Genomic DNA, 20,431 nt, shown 5'->3' with positions numbered 1-20,431 from the left:
GTTGACACCAGCTTTAGCTTTTAGCATGCTAACAGAAGCCTTTTTTAGCATTATTTGTAAACATGGCAGCAGGGTCTGACCTTCAGGCAAATTTGCCGCTGGGAACCGGCTGCATGACAGATTTTAAATTGTTTGTAAATGCCCTTACAGCCTTTTTCGGACTATTGGTAAGAAACAATTGCTTTTCTAAGGTCTTTGCTGCGCTATCACAAATCTACCTGCTCTGGAGAACCAAAACATCTGCTTTAATGAGGGCGGCTACTACCTTTCCTTATAAGGAGAAGAATGTTACTTAGCTTTCTGATATTGAAAGTCATCAAAACTCTTTATTTCTTCCACAGTTTGAAGATGTTCATCTCAACCCATGTTTTCCAAATTGTTTGCCATGCAGGCCAAAATCATTTGGGTTTGTATTTTTATCCACCTTCTTGTTAGAATTCAGTCAGGCCTTTCCCCCTGTTTGGTAGTCATTTGAGTCCTAGTTCAGCTTCTCTGTATTCATTTTTAATTTTCCATCTGCCTGCCAGTTTTCTCCTTCCACAGCTGTTTTGTGTCACCTGATTCTCCCTCAGCTGCTCCCTTTTTTCTCTGATTAGTCTTTCTGGTTGCTCTGTCATCTCCACCTCTGGTTTCATATATAAGCTCATTGGTTTTCACAGTGGCGCAGTTGGTAGCGCTGTTGCCTTGCAGCAAGATGGTCCTGGGTTTGATTCCGAGTTTTCCCTGCTGTCGCGTCAGAAAACTGCTACATGATAAGCAGTCTTACATGTTTGCCTTATTAAAAGAAAGTCACAAAATATCTGAAACACTTTATTGGTCAGTATTTAAATTTTCTCGGTCTGGATATTTTAGTCTAACCCACAACAACAAGAACAGGATGTTAAAAGCACTTGCTGCAGCAAAGTGAAATGCTGTCTTAAGTAAAAGTTGCAATTGAAATGAAAAGATTAAAACATATTAAATAAACGTGGCTGGCAGTCAGTGAGCAAGCTGAAACTGTGGTAAATGCTCCGATGTCATTTTGCCCAGTTTTCCCAAAATCTCAGTATATTTTTGTGTGTTGAGTTTTGACCTGTTCAGTTGATGCTCTATGCACTCTTCCACCACAATTGATAAAAAGGTTTGAATCTCAAGCCTAACAATGATTGATTTGTTGCTTGATATCTCACCAACTACTATTGTTGTCAATCAAATCACTTGCGTGCAATTTGGATAGATCTGGGTAGGTTAACCACCATTGTGTGAAACCATCCAGGATCTAAGATGAATCTAGTTGGGAAAATAAAATGATAGATCCAATGCTGTTTGACCCACTGTTGGCTGGAGTTTTCCAAGTAGGTAATCCAGGAGCGGCAATCATTTTCCTTGGCTGTAGCTCCAACAGCGGAGATAAGGAAGGCTGTTTATTTTAACCTCTGTTACACTGTGCATATTAATGCATATTAAGGGTTTTGACTATTAAATTGGTGATTTTAGAGGAGGACTCGAGTATTCTAGTATTCTAACCCACACATATCAGTAGCTAATATTTCCACACATCTACAGATACCTTAACTTCCATTTCTTATGGATAGAAAAGCTATATTCAAGACAAATTTATCCTAAAACTATTGAAGTGCTTTACATTTGCCTTTGCCAATTATCATGTTAGGCTACAAAACTCTGTAGTCCAGTAAAATTGTCTTTATACCATGAAGCTGGTGTCTCTGAGAAGCAGCTTTGTGAGTTTTACCCTCACATTTCCATGTCTTTTCTGTACTAGAATAACAAGTTTAACCTTGAAGGTCTAGAAGGAGGCCCCCGAATTGTACTCCTGTCTTGAGCGATACTTCAGTACGCCGACATGAGTGTTCGACATGAGTGCATCAAGTTTAGTTCATGCTTCACAGTCAGGTTCTAATGTGCCCTCATTACTAAAATAGATGCTGGTCACAGCTTAATTCTGTCACAGTGGTGTATTTTTTATGAGGTCAGAAGTGTGACCATGGCTCTACAGCCTGCTGCTGTAATGCTCTGCAGCATGTGTTGATGAGAAGAAACGGGGCCGCTCAGTTTGTGTTAGAGGGGACGGCAGAGCTGAGTCAGTAGCCATTAAAGGTGGAGAGGTAAGACTGAATTTCAACATGAGAAACCACTGAACAGCACACAGGGCATATGAGGGGGAGGAAACAGAGTGTGGAACCAGAAAAAGGTACATTTAAAGGGTCAGAGTCCACACATAACCTGTGGTCGTATTCCCAGAGTAATTCACACCGCCGCTGCAGGGTTATTTATTTTGGCCAATCCATTTCCACATTGACTCCTCTGTTTTTGTGGGCCAACATGTGCTCACTCTGCGCGCCTCATTTCACACCACTGAGGCGACAGAGAAGACAGAGGAGGAGCTGAATGGCAGCCGGCAAATGAAGGAAGGAAAGAAGGATGGAGGAGAAGCTGGATTTCTAGTGGAGTTGGAAAAGAAAAAAAGCTAGATTTGATTTAGAGTAATGAGAAGATGATTTTCCCAGCACCCCCTCCTATCTGTTTTCTGCTGCGACATTCCTAACTGCCTCCATAATTTCACTCCCCAGTGGCCAAGGCTGCCTGTGTTTTAATGTCCAGCGTTCAGTTTTGCAAGACTGCACAAAATGCCTCTATGAATGATTCAGAAGTGACTCTAATCCTGTTTGACATTGAGTTTGCTTCTGTTCCCTTACTGCTAATTTAATTTTAATCTGCAGCAACTTTTTAAAAAAGAACAGTTCCACTTTTTTCCACCGTCACCTTCATGAGTCGAAGCTGAAGAAAGATTGGTTGGCTAAAATCTCTCCTATTAATCTGCTTATTTTAACTATTGGCACAGATGTTTTCTAGTCTAAGACAAGATTTACCTTCCTGAACCTAAATTACATTTAAATATAAACTCTATTTGCTATGGAGCTTGCTATGCTCGATAGTTAAATCAGAAGAGAGGATAGAAACGTTAATTTCTTTAGTTTGAATACAATGGATTTGCATACAACCATCTTCCTAAAATATTGACCTAAGTCATCTTTTACCAAAAATTATTTTTGCAACAAAACAAATCACCACCTTCTTTGGGAAAATGTGACTTTGTCCGTTATTTTAGGATATTATTTTATGTTTATATTTCCACTAGCTGAAGGTGTTATCTCTTTGTTGGTGTTGATGTAACCTTACATATTGGGAGAAGTGAGAAAAGGTTTGTGAGATAAGTTTTAGTCCACCAGATGGCGCTGTTTTGCCCAGCAAAGACGTCAAAGATGGCGGTACTTCGCTCTTTCGAACTGCGCATGTTTTTATGTTTATTCTAATATTGTTAGTGCAGAAGAACCATTTTCTAAGCAGAGCTTGATCATTTTAAAATGTGTTGAAACACTTAAATAAATCAGTAACAATGTTGGAAACAACATAGATACAACATGGTAATGTTTAAAGGAGTGGTTTTAGGTATTTTCAAGGACATATAACACAATCAAGTGACTGTTATTTTAAGTCTATTTCTTTTTTAAGTCAAAGTTCTTAAGTTAAGTTTGATATATACATCAAACTTAACTTAAAAGAACTTTGACTTTGAAATAGGCTTCTGCCTTTTAAAAAATCTCCTCCTCTTCCAACTGTCCACTTTCAGCATCTAATCAAAACTAAACACATCAAAGAAAAAACAAATATATGTTTATTAAAAAAACATTCTTCTAAAGTTAAACAAAACAAAGAACAACCAAGGGAAAACAATTGACGTAAGACTTATTGTAGATGCTTGAAAGCTGTTGTTTTCCAATAAAGTCCAGACCTGAGTTTATTTCCCATCTCATTCACTCACTTCTTTTTCATTGTTTTTGTAAAATTTCTGATCTAATTCAGTAAGAAGAAACTCAGCAGTGCAGAGTCAAATTACTTTGAGTCAAAAAATATCTGCACTGATCGTGAGCAGAAATAGTGAAGATGAATGATGAAAGTCTGCAGGTTTAATCTTGGCGCCAGTTTTGACCTGACAAAGATAGTTTGCTTTTGTTTCTTGTTTTTGGTGTTAGTCAGATGAGCCTTTAAATTTGTGTGTGTGTTCATGTGTTTAGATACTTCAAAGACAAAAGAGATGTTGATTGATTTTAAACAACATCAGACTGTCACAGCCTCAAGTCTGACGACTATCTGTTGTGATCTGTGTTTTCTATGTTTTATTAGTCTGTTCCCCTGTGAGTCTCTGTGTCTTCCCTGTTGATTGATCCCAGCTGTGTCCAGTTCCCTGATTACCTTCCCTGTGTATTTAACCCCACCTGTTGTCTCTGTCCTTCGTTGGGTCCTTGTCGTGTATGTCATCAGTCTGTTTCCCTGTGCCGCCTCTGTGGATTTTTTCATTATCGTCCTCATCCTGGGTCTGCCTGTGTCCTGCCTCACCATGACACTATCAGGATATCCAATAGTCTGTTAATGAGCACAAGTATCTTGGGATAACAGACTGAAGTTGAATTGTTTTAGAAAAAATGACAGAAAAGGTTTTACTTTCTGAAAAAGCTGGTTTTATTTGATATTAATGTGCTAAAGATGTTTTAACTAAGTTGCATTACATGCTGTTTGGGTGGCATAAAGGAAGAACAAAGGAACAAACTGAGGAGAATAGTGATTACTGCCAGTAAGGTGCAGGGCATTAGGTTGGATATCTATAAACAAAAATCTCTTAAGGGAAAAAGTGTTCTTGCTGATCAGAAGCATCCGTTCTTTAAGGTACGGCTACCCAGACCTTTCAGAAAACTGGACAAAATAGTCCTTTGTGCCGAAAGCAATTAGTTTCTTCAACACATGTTGAAGCTACAGGTTTTATTTTTGTCTTCCAAGGTCAGCAGGTATAAATGGATAAAATCTTTATCCATCCATCCATTGTTTATACCCACTTATTGGGAGGATTGGTGCCAATCTTCAGCTGTCACTGGGCGAGTGGCGGAGTGCATCTTGGACTGGTTGCCAGTTTATTACTGGGACAGATATTCACAGCTAGGGGCAATTTGGAGAGACCAATTAACCTGACAGTCAGGTTTCTGGACTGTGGGAGGAAGTTGGACCAGAAAAAAACCTCTGCATGGACCTTCCTGCTAGAAGTGAACAGTGCTGTTTACTGCTGTACAACACATTTATTAATATATATATATATATATATATTTTTTTCAGAAAATGGATACTCTGGTACATAAAAAATTTTTTTTACATATTTGTTGAATCCGACACAATGTTGTGACGGTATGAAACAGAAAATCTGTGAAAAATACCTTCTCCCAGTGCTAACTAGACACAACCAATCAGAGCCAGGATGCAGTGCTGTCAATCATGGTAGTGTGCACGCCACTCACAACCCTGTACTACCCCCTGCTTGCTCTTTGCTACATTACAGCAGAGCCTGATGTGAATGCTAAAGCTAGTTAGCCTCTTTAACGATGTTTTGTTTGTGCTATCTGGGTTCTTTGGTATTGCGATTTCTTGTTCATTATTCTTTCCTTAAAAATTCACCATCAACTCTCCGCCTGTGCCAGCTCTTCATTTATGTTGAACCATCACCGCCCAACATGACACTTTTAGCCAGTTGTTTGCAGTTTAGACCCTGTAAGTACTTTCAAATGAGTTCAGACGCTCTCTTTTTTAAAAGTAAAAGTTGTAGCTCACTGGAGTGCATATAAAAGCTTTCAATGTTAAAGTGAGAGCCTCTTGGGTCCAATTCAATTTAACATCTCTGTTTTTATATAAATGAATTTGTCTGAGAGCTCTGGATGATTTGAATATCTGTTCACTTTTTACCAGACTGACTCAAGTTGTTTCTTTTTTTTAAATTATTTTTTGCATAAATATATTGATGTCTTCAATTAAGAGGTAAATATATTCAAGTCATTAACGTACTGCTGCCGGTAGATTAGTCGTATTTTACTATGCACATCTCCTGCTGGAGCCATTAGTACAGAGGATGTTGCCAGCAGCATTCCTTCAAAATTAAGCTCAATTCTGCCGCTATGATTCACTGCCATGTTTTGGCTTTCAGCAGTGGTGTTTGAACTGAACCCTGTAAAAAAGTCATGTAGCTCAGCAGCTTCGTTCACCACTCCGTGGGCTTGTAAACAAGTTAGACCTGGCAGTTTGAAGATGAAGAGATTTAAAATGTTGCCTTGGTGCCGTTTTGATCATTTTTGTCTCCCACGCTGCCACCTACACGTCTTTTCGCCGTGACACCCTCAGATAGGACGAGGATTGGGTTCTGCTGTTAAAGCCAGCAGTAGATTAGGGTAATGTGAGCGACTGGTTTGTGTGGGCATCTGCTTTATGGAAACCCTGTGGTGCTGACAGATATTTTGACATAAAGGGGGAAAAGCTATTATGGCACTTTGCCTTCTCTCAAGTACTTGGTCTCCAACAAAAAACTGTCCTGTTTTGTGATTCGACGTCTTGTTATTGTGTTGCAGTAATTTTATGTTGGATCATTTTATTCATGTGTGAAAAGAATCATATCAGCTGATGTATATGTTTAATTCATCGGTAAATCAGACATGCAGGCTTGTCTGATTTACCGCACTAAAAATGTAGCTATTTTTACTGCAGGAAATTGTGAAGAGAAACATTTTCTGAGAGCCAGAAGCTTGGAGACCTAAAAGACCAGTACCCTTCAAATTAAAAGCAAATCAATCAATCAAGTTTGTTTGTAAAGCAGATTTAATCAACAAGGCAGTTCAAACTGCTTTACAATAAGAAAACAAACACATCTTAAAGTCAACTATTGTGAAAACCAGTAACAGACTTAACATTTTGCAAAGTCAAATTGTTAAAATGAAAAATGAACACACATCAAATATGTTGGTCAGTGTTCTATTAATTATGGTTAAAAGCAACAGGTTTGTCCCATTAAGCAAATTTACTTCAGAAATATTAAATCTCGCAATTATATGGCTAATGGAAACACAGCTAATATTTAATGGACCTTGAATAAATCCAGGTTCACCATTTTCAGGTGGGATTTATTTATTGTTGTCATCAAGGCTGCGGCTATACCCGGCTAGACAGTAATGATCGGTGTTGATCACGCTGAAGAAAAATGCTTATAAAGCCTGTATTGTGAAAACTGTCTTCTCTTTTCTCTCTTTTTGGGTTTGAATTAGTCAGTCAGTCGTCTGAACTGAGTAAACTAACTGAAACGACTCAGGTATTTGCAGCTTTAGTTATTCAGCGCAGTAGGTGGTGCAGTCGGTGCCATATGCTGGTCTGAAGTCTGATCAGATTCTCTCATCTTGTACTATTAATTGCATGTCAAAGCTATGCTAATTAAACTATGATAGGGGCGCTCCTGCCATGTCCTTACCTTCAGGGTATTAGTTAGCTCACAACACTCCTCTGAATTTCAATTAATCAATTAACAACTCGGGCCGCAGGCAGCTTGGAACAGACATTGACTCTTGTTGAATAATTCAGCAGTTTTAATCAGCTTTCTCTATCTATCAAGGCCAGAATATAAATCTAAAACTGTGTAACGCAGATTAAAAATAAAAGGTAGACTTTCACGTCCTTTAAGCCAGCAAATCCAATAGTAGTGAATCGTTGTATTTCATTTAGTTTGGGGGAACTTCTTTTTTTAAACGAAGCCTGAATTTACTGAAGGAAGAAGGGTTATTGAAGGTGCATTGAAAATAATTAGCTTTGCTGCTGCTTGGCTCTGAACCATGTACAATGAGGTCACTTTAAAGATTTCTTTACATGATTAATCTAAGCTGAGACTCTAAAAAGCAGACCATAAAACATAATGTGTAGAAAAACTATTTACAGAATTGCTTAGGTAAACTGACTGATAGACACAGGTGAGCAGAGAAACCAAAAATTGTACTCAAGTAAGAGTAAAAAGTATCCGTCCAAGAAATTACTCGAGTAAAAAAGTATTTGGTAAAAAGTTCTGCTCGGGTACTGAGTAAATTATTAAATTATCAGTACTTTAGTATTTAAAAAAATACTTAATCAGATGGACCACAATATAAAGATAAGTGGATATTTTGTTATTTTAAGGATAAAGGTAATAATAATTAATCAAATTAATAAAAAAATCATTCCAAAGAATTTTTTTTCCAAATCAGTTCCTTTCAATAAAAACCTTAAGAAACTTTAACAAAAACTGCAGATGTGCATCTGTGTCTGAATTTTTGATGAAAACATTCCTGTTTTAATCAAAAATTAAGCCCTAAATAGCTTGAACATGTTCTGCTGTGGATAGAAAATTGATAACAAATAAAACAAGGAAAGGATCCTGAAAGTTTAACATTTGCCCTCCACCCAATGTTTTAATGCTTTGCATAAACCCATGTTGTGATTTACCTAAATTTTCACTTTAGCTTTGCTCTGAACTTGAAAAAGTGCGCTGCTCACCAAGGTTCAACCCCTTTGGGCGAAACTTTAGGTAGAGCGGTGCGCATTAGTAAAATGAACTTTGACGTTTTATGCTGGAGGATGATTGTTAGTTGTGAGCTGCAAAAACAAGCTCTGCTGGAGCCTCATTATCCTGTTCTCTGCTCCATGCCCTGAATGGCTAAGTGAGCCGGCTCGTCTCAAACAGCGGACTGCTGAACTCTGGGCTTGTGGATGGATGGAGGGGGCAGAGGGTTTGCATAGCTCAGAAGAGCAAAAACCTTCACTTCATTGCAGTTTCTGGGGTGATGGATGGAGCTCATTAGTATTCAGGGTCTCAGTCTCTGTCACGAACTCTGTGGCTAGTGTTTTTAATTCAGTGAAATAGCATAAAAGTGGAAAAGTGCACGTGAATGAGCGTATTTTCCTCCAAACTGGGTATTAGCGAGCCTGTCGTGTTTGAGGAGATGAATCAACCTTGACAGTGCCAAGGCTTCTGCTCTCCAGAGTTTAAAAAAAAAAAATCTTTTGGAAGTTTCTGGGCTGTCAGAATCGCACTTTCTTTACTCTGACTAATCAAAGGGACAGTTTGGATGGGTTGATTTGTTTCAAGAAAGACCTCATTACCCCTACATCCTCCTGTGGCAGCAGATGTGATCAAATATTTATGTGATGGGGATAGTTTATTATTTTTTTTAGAGATCGCTCAATATGTCATAGATACCTGTTCTTTTCTTTAAAGAGTAAACTTTTGGAAAAAACAAGTTTTTCTCCTATAGCTTTGTATCAGAGAACAAATAAAAATTTTCGCTACAGTAAAGTTCAAGTGGATTTCCTTTTTTGTAAGGTCCCCAGCTCTAAAGTGTCCTTATCTCGACTCATAACAGTGTTTTAGGTCTCTATTGTCATTCTGAGCTTTTATAACATTGCCTGCTTTTTTCCATTTTGGAAATAGGTTTATGTGGTTTTGCTATGTGCAGTGTGGATTTAAAGGCTTATTTCTGTGATCTTTTCTTGGTAGATTCTGTATATTTAATTGACAACAAGGTGATTTTCCTTTGCCAATTATTATGTTAAATTACAGACCTCTGCTAAAAGTGAAACAGTGATGATCTTTCACTGTAATGCTGTTGTAAAGAATAGCTACGGTCATTAAGGTTTTCACACCAAATGGTGTCAAATGAACCAAAGCCTGTTCCCCTCCTCGCCTGTGGGGGCGCTGCACAATGAACCACAGAAGAAAACAACACACAAATATCAGAACAAAACACTGACCACAACTTATTTCTTAATGAAATGTAAACAAAAATGAAGTGGCGGTAGATTATTGCAGGATTTCTCTTTTTTCTTTGGTATAAAACCTCTGGTCATTTCTCCCGCTGGTGCTAGACTCTCGTTTTTGTTTTGGTTGTATTTACCCAGAATGCCCTGCACTGTAGTCTGCTTCCTGCTTTTGCAGCGGTTTATGGTCTGCTTGATGTTCACATATGCATTCAAACCGGTCCAGGGTTTACTTCAACCGAACTGAGAGGTAGGTTTTTAGGCGGACCAAAGTTTAAAGTTTTTGGTCCTCATCAGAATTTGATTACACATTCACATCTCCCCAAGCGAACCAGACAAACAAACTGGAGATCCACACAGAGCTATACAATTTAGGTAATCATTTGTTTTCCAGAAAATTTGAAAATTGTGTGAATAAGAATAGAAATTGTTGGTTTGAGAGTTAAACCCTTCACAAAGCTGGTGAGTCCTCTGAGCTGCCTGTTTTTTTGCTCCACCGGTCACTTCATTTAAGAGCCAGACGTTGGCTCTTAAATGCCAACGCTCCGCTGAGGAAAGCCCACAGTGTGTTTTTAACTCCGCTGCCCTCTCTTTGAACGCTACCTCAGCGAGGCTGTGCTCTCATCGCACATTATCTCCTCGGGGGATTATAGCACTCCACGCTGGAGAGCCGTCCCTCTTATTTTACCTCTTCAGACTGCTGTAATTCACCTGCTTTTTACACTTTGTTCTCCCCACCACCCACTGTGACAAGTGTGTGTCAGGGCAAAGCCTACAGGGATTAAAACCCCCCATCTATTCAGGGGAACCCGGTGGAATTAAATATGAATGAGCGTTCAAACTGTTCTAGTTTGTGCATATTATAAAGTTCAAGAAAATGTTTCATCTGACAGGATTTATGTTTACATTTAAAGTTGGGAAAAGATTACAAGTCTGTAAATTTGAGAGAATTCAATCGAAAGAGAAGAAATGTATTTGAAAGGTTTGGAAATCTTTCTTCCCAAAATACATTTGTAAAAAGTAAAAACTATTATTTCTGATATTGTTAGAAACAATATTAGATTTTAGCCTTTGAATACAGTTTTGACTCCAGTATCTATAGGCAGACATATTAAGCACTGATGGTATTTATCAGAAATGACTGCAACAAAACAAACCAAGGCCAAAAAATGTTTTAAAAATGTTCCTAATCATCCGCAAGATTATGACGGAAAATGTGCTGTGATACACAAGTGCTCTCTGTATTCAGTTCATTTCTATTTTCATTATTGGTACAATGGTGTTGCCATACTAGCTCATTCCTTGGTGATCTGTTTCTCTGTTTATGATTTAGATCTAAAATTAGTGTTTTGTTCTTTGTGCATTTGGATTTATTTCTCTTAGATCAGTTTTACTATGTTCCCAGTTGGTTTATGTTTACCTGCGTTTCCATGTTAAATGTGCCTGAAACTTCGTCAATATTCGATGTAATGTTAAACACAATTTTACAATTGCAGTGTTTCCATTAAAAAAGAAACGTAATTAAAATCACACATGAATAAATTTGTTCACCGATAAGTCATTTAAAAAAATCCATCATCCTCATACCACTTCCTGTCGTCTTCTTTGTCTTTTCTGCCAATTTCACCCAGTCAGAATCCAACAATATTTGGGAAAATTTCCTTGTTTCTCAGTTTGAGAAATGTATTAAAATTCCCTTAATCTCTTCTGCAAGTGTCAAACTAAACACAGGAAAAATTTTTGTGTGTCTTTACTTAACAGCAAGCTGAACTATGCGTTTTGTCAATTATGTAGATTTTTATGCTGCTCTGGCTTTTAATGACTTCTGCTAAAAATTTGGCACTTCTATGTTTTGGCAGCTGTGCTCAAGCTCTGTGGGATAACTCAAGCTGTGTGAGTCAAATTGGATAAAATGGAGCAGCAATGAAAGATGTAAGAACTTCGTCTGATATGGTTTACTTTGCTTATCTCATCATTTGAGCTGCACAGTATTTTAAATCCCGTCATCTTCTCAGTATCTGCAGCATCGCCATCACAAAGAGCTGCTCGAATGAAATATTTGGTAGGCTGTATCATTTCAGGTGTCATGCATTAAAGTTTTTGAGGAAGTGAGTTTGGGATATTGTGATAGGAATAGAAAGAAAAATTAAATTATGACGTCAAATTTAACGCCTGGTTCAGCGTTATAACCTTAAAGCTTATTAAACAGTTTTCTTTTCACAATCCCCTTATTCTTTACATAAAAGCAGTTCAGCATAAATTGTGAACAAATAAAATCATTGATATTTATTTTAAGCTGCTTAGGACTTTTTCAGAATATGTTGAAACGTATAGTTTTTATAATTAAGCAAGCTTATTAGTTCAAATTTAAAAATCAACATTTCTAAACTCATATATTTTTAAAACACTGATGGTTTGAAGAAATAGAAATTACAATGCCACTAGGCTCTGATTTATTCCTGGATGCAACATGAAGTGAAATGAAAAGGAATTAATCGACAGTATTTAACTTTTTTTGGGTCAACTTGTTCAAAATTTAACTTTTTAATCTTTCTGTTACTTCAAAATAGATTATTTTATTAGCTTACAGACAGGGTTTCTCCTAGTGTATTATGATTTCATTTAAGAAAACTAGTGTCAGATCCTCAAAGAACAGAAAACAATGACAAACTAATAAACAAAAATCAAAAGAATGAACTAATATGGTAACACCTTCCAGACAAAAATGAACATGGAGAGATGAACAGCATATGGCAAAACCTAATTGCCGTTACGACTGGAGCATTTCTTTCACAAATAAAAATATATAATTAACTCAATTTTTGTGTTTCTGCACAATTAAACTGATCAAGCATTTTCTGGTTATGAGGACTCAAATAAAGAGACCTGTGCTACAGGGACGAGTTGATCGCTGAGGCTGACGCAGAAATCGAAGCCAAAGCCTCGTTGTCAGAGTTGTAGGCCTGGATCTCTCTGCTGCATGAATCATAGTAATTGGCTCTTGTCTCGGTGGAGGAGTACAACATCTATTAGCTTGGAGGTGTTAGACTGAGGCGTGTTTGGGTTTTGCTTAGACAACTGGATATAAATGCTGTTGAAAGTTTTCACTCTGTTTGTTTGAGATGAAAGTCTGGATCCAATCCCAGCGAATGGGAAACAAGAAGCAGGGTAAGTCAAGGACAAGCTGCCAGTCAACTTTACGGTCAACCCAGAGATAAACAATGTTTCTCACATGATTCCACACCTACAGACAGAGATTATCTTTGTGGAAGTCTTTCTGAATCACAGTTTGAAGACAGCTGGAGATTTTATTGGGTATTAAACACAACTAGAATGAATCCACACCCAGCATGATTAAGAAGAGGAAATCAGAATATTCATAATTCTTCTGGTCAGATTTTATGTACTCTGGTAAATGACTTTCAAAGAAATGCCATAAGTGGATAAAAATAGAGTTGAGGCAACTTTTAGCTGTTTAACCACTGAAATCAAGACTTGATCCATTTTAAACCATTAGTTTTAACCATGTTTTTGTTTTGTTTTGTAGAAGAGTGTGACAGCCCTTTGGTGTCCAACCTGCTGCCTTCGTCCTTCAGGAGCTCCTCCCAGCTGTCCAGCAGCCACGCACCGGGATTCGCCAAACTCAACCGGAGAGACGGTGAGGAAAAGCTCAGTCTGTGACCTAATCTGGTAATAAGTGATAATCATTCACTGATTGGCTTTAGATATTGTTCTTTCTTCAAGAGAAGATGAGTAATTCAGTTTGGATTACTTTTCCTGCAGATTTTGTCTTCTAACTAAAACTAGCAGACTTTGCTTGCAGGTTTTTCCCACCATTTCTTAATGACAGGATTTATTTTTTCATTGCTTTTTCTTCTCTTTGTATCAGTTTCAGACACAGAGCCAGTTGGACCTTAACTTTAGATCTTAACTTTAGTTCATCACAATAACTGGATTGAAATTACAGAGTTCTGTTTTCAAAGCACAAACTCATTCTTTGCAAAACAGGCAAGAACAAGAAAATTCTTTTAGAAATAGACTGTCCTGTTCAACTGTTTTATGGTCATTTGAAAGCTTTACTTTTAGCTTTCAGGCTGAAGGCAACATTGAAAATAAACTGCACAAACAAGATTTATTTAAAGTAAACACAGTTAGGCACAAAATCCATGCCACAATGGCTGAATAAGTGTTTAAACCCTGCAGCACGAAAGCCAAAATATCAAAATCTAAATCTGTTTTTATAGCCTCTCAGATAAACTATCACAGCAGCAGTGAGATGTTGAAATATATAGAGGATCAGAATGTATTTTGAGAGACAAGACAACACAAGATTAAGCTTTCTTTGTCTTTATTCTCTGCTGTAGCTGATGCTTTGTTTTGTTTTTTTGCACCAGAGGCTTGTATCAGGAATGTGAATGGTGTTTGTTCCACCAGCTGGAAGTCTCGTGCAGAAATCTGATTTGAGGCTTTGACAAAAATTGAGATTTTGGGATCGCTGCTTTATCTCGACATCAAAGCCCAGAATCAGCCGGGAGTGCAAGGCGGGTTTAATCTGGTTCTGACTGATTCTCACCACCTGGGAAGGCAAAGGAAGCTGAGCATGAAGAAATTCAGCAGCAGCCCATCTGCTGCCTTTGTTTGTTCATATGTGAACAAGCAGGACTTGAAAAGCTGTTCAAATAGTGAACATATTTGTAAAACACATTTGCTCGACACAACTGGTTAAAATGAATATTTTTTGATACTGCCAGTAATTTAGCATATTGTATTTAAAAGCCAAACTGATACATGTGGAATTAAAAAAAATGTGCTGATAGATTGGAATCATGATTGCTGGTTGGAAATATCTGCACATGAACAAAACTCTCTTCATATTATCTGTTCTTTTACTTCTGCAGAGATTTCAGTTTCTCATCTGCTTTGTAGTGATACTTCTGATCTCAATTAGATCTACAGCTGGACTAATGCAAGAACTTTTTACAATAATTAATTTCCTATGTACCTTTTCAGAGGCTAAGCCGCTAAGAGTAAAGTAGAGATGTATTTACAGTTCAATCCCCATAAATGTAATATAAATGGTTTGTTATCTAGTTTCTCAAGAAAAGGTCATCAGCTTAGGGGTTGTGTGAGGTCAGCTGTCATTCATAAAGCTGCTGCATAACTCAATGTTTAAACTTGCTTTGAAAAGCAGAAGTGGAGCCTCCTGCACAACCAACAACAATGCAGCAAGTGGTTTCTGGATGGTTAGTCATCAACAGAACACTTGTCTTTTACAGCAGCTATTGAGCAGCACATACAGCTTTGGTTGCTAGGTAACGGGCGGAGCTCCACTGGGGTTGCTAAGTAACAGACTGGGTTTTGCTGGAGATTCTGATTTGTGACTTCACATATGGAATGTTTTTGAAATGGCTCATTTTCCAGACACCAAAACAACAACAACAACAACAACAAAAAAAAAACCATTAACTTATTGCCAAAAAACCAAGCGCTATTTTTAAGTGCGTGGTTTGTTTTTAGGAACAGTAGAGATCCAATTGAAACTACAAAAATTAGGAAAATGGATGGATAGGTTATTGGAAACTTGCCTAAAATTCCACACAATAAAACCTGGTTAACTTCTACACTAAAAACGATTTTTTTTTTTTTTTTAAATTTAGCTATAGTTGTGATATTATGACTAACCAGCAATTACCAGCTAATATGAAGTGATACATTTAGGTTTAAAAAGTAAATAATAATTGATTACTGCAAACCCATAGCAGACTCGTAAATTGCAGTCACTTCAGACTGTATGTCTTAGCAGGTCAGAAGAGTGTCACTGTTTCTTCCCTCCTGATTTATTGGTGCCATGCCCAAAGGATCCCATCTGTTTGCTGAGGAAATCAATGAATAAATGAAAGCCTCCGTCTCATTCCCCATTGCTGCTGCCGCTGCTAATGCTGTTAGTTACCCGAGGAGCAGCTTTGCTTTCAGTTCACTTATTTCCTCAATGAATGGAAATGATTAACTTCCTACAATAGCAAGAACAAAACACATGCATTTGTATTTACTTTACACATGTGCATATGTTTTTTTCATGACTCTTGTTGATGGTGGAACAGGAGCAAGATGATAGAAGAAGTGAAAATCTACTGACTGGAAAATAACTATATTGCAAAAATAGCAAGTTTGTCAAGTGATTTCTACCCAATTTCAGCTGGTCGAGGTTTTACAGTTAGTTTGTAACGTCAGAGAAGAATGCTAAACAGAGTCAGTCTGTTTCTTTTGGAGACTTTGAGCTGAGGATGTCATATACAACAGGTCCCCATAATCCAAAATGGAAAACAATACAACTAAGATCAAAACTAATACTGAAGTATAACTTCACAAGTTGCTCAACATTTCTCATTTTACCGCATTTGGCTGACTGATTTTTTTTTTTTTTTATGTACAATATTACAATATTACAGCATTTTCCTTGTAATATTGTGACTTAATTCTCATACTATTAGGACTTTATTTTTGTATAATTTTAACATTATTCTTACAATATTATCACTTTATTTTTGTATTATTTTGACTTTAATATTATATTGACTTTGTAATATTATAGCTTTATTCGTAATTTTATTCATCTAGTTAATTTAGGCTTAACCCTTTTGACATTTTGATTGCTGTTATTTCACTGTTCTCCTATGGCCTCCACAGTCTCCAGAACTCAAATCAGTAGAAAACGTTCAGGATGTGATGAACTGGAAGAGTTGCATCATGCATTTGCAGCCCAGACATTTGCAGCATTTGCAGGCTGGCGTTTTGATTTAAAACTTTATTTCTAGTGAATATTAAACTGGTTTGCAGAATTCCCATGTTTTTTTTTTTAACTTTCATCCATGGCTTAAGTGCTTAGCCAATGAGCCTGCAAGATTATTTTAATATTCAGCAGCTGCAGGATGAATCAGTTTAGGCTTTATGTCTATCTGGTGAGATTTTGATTTTCAGTTCTCAATGCTTCTGTTCAATTCTTTCTTTATCTTGTTACTAAAATGTTCTATCTCCAGTCTCTGTTCCATAGATTATCATTTTAATTTTCTTCTTTCTGTGGAATCGTTTTCACATTTTAATCATAAGCTTTCGCTCCATCTATCAGTGAAAATGAATGGAGTGAACTTGCCAAAAGCTCATCATGTTCTCTGTGTTCAAATATTTTTGTTTTTTATTTTGGTTGGTGGGGAGGTTACCAGCTACTCTGGTTCAAATATTGTGGAACAGCCTTTAGAAAAATGAATGTGTTTCTTTTAATCAATGTCCAAATTAATTTGATGTAAAATGGAGGCTGTACCTTAAGTTGGAGCATGTTTGGTGTGTGAGGATGGCCAACTAATTAGGTGCTTATTCACATCACTGTGTGTGTTGAGTGTTCAAAGTTCCAATGCTGCACTTGAAGCTTGAATGGAAATGTCATGTCTGCAGGAAACATTCAGTGTTGGCCAGTATCGAGCCTATTAGTCTCTCCGTCCGGATGACATGTTATCAGGCTGCTGAAATTACCATCCAGTCCTGCTATTCTAATGCAAATGATGAGCTCTCACTCCAGCGCTCTTTCCTTTTCGGCTGCCTGCCTGGCTGTCTGCGGCGCTGCCGGTCTCCTCTCACCTGTCTCACACTGTAAACTAGCTCTTCATTTAACTCATGTCTCTTTGAATTTTACAGCCTCTCATATTTTCTTGTCAGGTGGAATATCATGGCGGTATTAATGATTCAGCAGTCTTTTGTTTACTTGCCTGCTTCGTACAGTGATGCATCTGACCACAGCAACTTTGTCAGGCTTGATCTCTTCTCAAAAGGTGGAGCAGAAAAATCCCACTGCACCTTGACTGGCTTTCTTCCTTACCTGTTGCATACACAGCCTGCACTGCTCAAATGACAAAAATCCACTTGGTTTCAGGTTTAAGTAGTACAATGTGTTTTCAAGGTCATTTTATAGCACAATTAAGTACATATGTTAACTAAAGTTGTTTTAAAAATGCTGTATATATCAAGTATGACTTAAAATAAATATAATTTGCTAATTTAACACCCTGAAATTGGGCCTCTATCTCTTTAAAATCTTCTGCTCTTTTTGAAACTCTGCTCCTATAATGAGCTCAGCAAATGTGCAGTTCTACAAGGCTTTTGCTAATTGCTGCTGGTTAGTCTGAAGGAGCTGAGTGGGGGAGTTGCTTGGAAACTGCAGCTCCAAGGGGAAGCTGTGTCTCGTAGGTGGATCTAGGTTCACCCAGTCGTTTTGCACAGCTAAATGGTTGTCATAGAGATCTAAGTTTTTTTTTTTTACAAACATTCATGAAAGAATCAAAGCAACACTTCGGGTTTGTTGTTGATGAGAGAAAAACATTATTATATGATGTAAAGCTAAAAAACTGCCTCTTGAAGTCCTTTGAGGTTACCTGCATCAGGTATTGGGGAGTTTTGTTGTTGGCTCAAATCTCCCTTTAATCCTGCAGCATGTTTTAACACCAGTGTTCGCTAAATGTCATCAGGCATTGGAGGATAAAATAAGGTTAAATCGACTGCATTTTACAAATCCAAAGGGAAGTTTCCAGGAAACCAATTTTTCTTGTAAATGGGTACCAACCGGAGAAAATAGCACAGTGGTCAATTAGAATAATTCCAGCTAATCAAGTCCAATTATTGCAACAAGGACCTCAGGGGTCTTTTTTTTTTTTTTGCAAACATTACATTAGTAAGACAAGGAAAATAGTTAGGTTTTTAAAATTGCTTTGTACCTAGAATTGGGTTGCATGAGGTCGTTTTGTGCCACTTCATCCACATAAATAATCTCCTGTAGAAGCTAACGGTGCATCGGATAGCAACATGTATTCCAAGGTATCAATTGCTTGACAGAACAAAACAAAAATGTACAAAACTCTTTAATCAATGCATTTTTAAACCCAATTTTGCTCTGTAAGTGTAAATAGTGTAAGTCAAAAGTTCACTTCTAAATCCAACCATGTAAAACATATTAAGCTATTATAACTGGTTTCTGTCACTGAGCAGCAGAATCCATGGCGTTGTGTTTGATATGAAGGAGCCGCCATGACAGGAAATATTCAGCCATCACTTTGTCTCTGTTTCAATTACATCTGACAGGGAGGACCCAGTAAATCTTTGCAACGCCTCTTAGTCACTGACACATTTGTCTCAGATCCCGCTCTCTGTTTCTCTGCCGTCTAATTGTCACAAGTAAAGGTCAGGATGTCTGCGCTTTTCCGTTCTGCTGTCGTTGGACACATCTGGTAGTGAAGCACGTATTAGCTCTGGCCTTTAGCTCTGGAAAGATCAGCCTGAAGCTTCACCCGACGACACTGATTCATTTTTACACAGTGTTTTTATGTTCCACATGATTCTGAACCCCTTAAACAAAAAGAAAATACTCAAACTTTAAATTATTTTGCACTGCATACATGTAATAAAGTTACTGAAGAAAATGCAGCTAGTAAAGTGGAACAAGTATTTGGATTAGAAATTAAAATTTGTGGTCATTTAGGTGCTGTTAGTAAGGCAAGTCTTGCTTTTTTTCAGTTTTTCTCAAAGTTCTTACAATAATCTCAGAATTCAGATTTTTTTTTTTTACAGAGTTCAGATTTTAAAAAAAAAATCTCGATTCTATAATTTTTCCGAATTCTGACTTTTTCAGAATTCTCACTTTTTTCTCAGAATTCCAACTTTAATCTCAGAATTCAGATTTTTTTTTTTTCTCCGAATTCTGACTTTAATCTCAGGATTTGGGCTTTTTTCTCAGAATTCTGACATTTTTCATGAAATTTTCACTTTTTTTCTCAGAATTCTGACATTTTTCATGAAATTTTCACTTTTTTTCCTCAGAATTCTGACATTTTTCATGAAATTTTCACTTTTTTTCTCAGAATTCTGACATTTTTCATGAAATTTTCACTTTTTTTCTCAGAATTCTGACATTTTTCTCAGAATCTTTACAATAATCTTCCAAGATCAAAATTAAGATTTTTGACATTAAAGTCAGATGTTTTTTTTTCAGTGGCCTTAATTCCTCTTCTGTACTAAATAAATTTGTTTTGTGTGTGTTTTTTTTTAACAAATTGGGGAAGAATATCCATTAACCTCAAACAGTAATTGTTTTCTCTTGATTAGTTTGTTTTATTTCTCCACTAAAGTCATATGTAAAATCGAATATTCTTTTGCCAGAAACGGGTAAAATAAAGCGAGCAAATGACAAACTGATTTAGCTGACAACACTTACCAAACAACAAGACAAAACATTAACATCTTGATGCAGAAAATAAAGCTTTTCTTATTAGTAGTGTTCAGTTGAAGAAACAAACCTTTATATGGGCTGTGAAACTGCTCAAAGCTTGACATTAAAACCCTTTATTGATGATATTTTAAATGGATAAGGAACCAATCTGACTGAGAAGTTACAGCACTAATCAATGTACCGCTGTGCAGCTTTTCAGCACAGCCGTATCAGGGGAGGCATGCTAACAGTTTGACATTCATTACAACTGTTCAATATGTTACTATTTAAACTTTTATAGGTAATGCTTTGTTAGGGGAATTCCTCTTAATCTTCAGAGAGGTTCAAATTCAGCATTAAATGTTAAGAAACGATGTATGTGACTTTGGTGTTATTATTTTAATCTATTTCTAGATTTTAATTTCCTTTAAATTAACTTGTTTGAATTTTACATTGCAAATAAACTTACCTTACTTTAAGCAAAATCGATTTTTTGAGCTGTATGTCAATAACCTGAAGAAATGTTGTAAAGAAGAT

The 20,431-nt window shown here is 37.0% G+C and overlaps 1 protein-coding gene across 1 annotated transcript in view; it reads left to right on the top strand.

Annotated features, from left to right (window-relative positions):
- cntnap3c (contactin associated protein family member 3C) overlaps positions 1-20,431 on the top strand; it is a gene marked incomplete at its 3' end in the record, with an annotated part of 56,658 nt that overhangs the window by 20,428 nt on the left and 15,799 nt on the right. The window contains exon 2 of the mRNA XM_015051419.1: positions 13,193-13,303. Within this exon, the coding sequence (XP_014906905.1) occupies positions 13,193-13,303 (111 nt within the window). The remainder of the gene's footprint in view (positions 1-13,192; positions 13,304-20,431) is intronic.

Source organism: Poecilia latipinna, unplaced genomic scaffold, assembly GCF_001443285.1.
Source record: "Poecilia latipinna isolate Pla-1442-1.1 unplaced genomic scaffold, P_latipinna-1.0 Scaffold1044, whole genome shotgun sequence".
NCBI lineage: Eukaryota > Metazoa > Chordata > Actinopteri > Cyprinodontiformes > Poeciliidae > Poecilia > Poecilia latipinna.
Note: the sequence above shows the minus strand (reverse complement) of the source record. Positions and strands in the feature narration are given on the sequence as shown.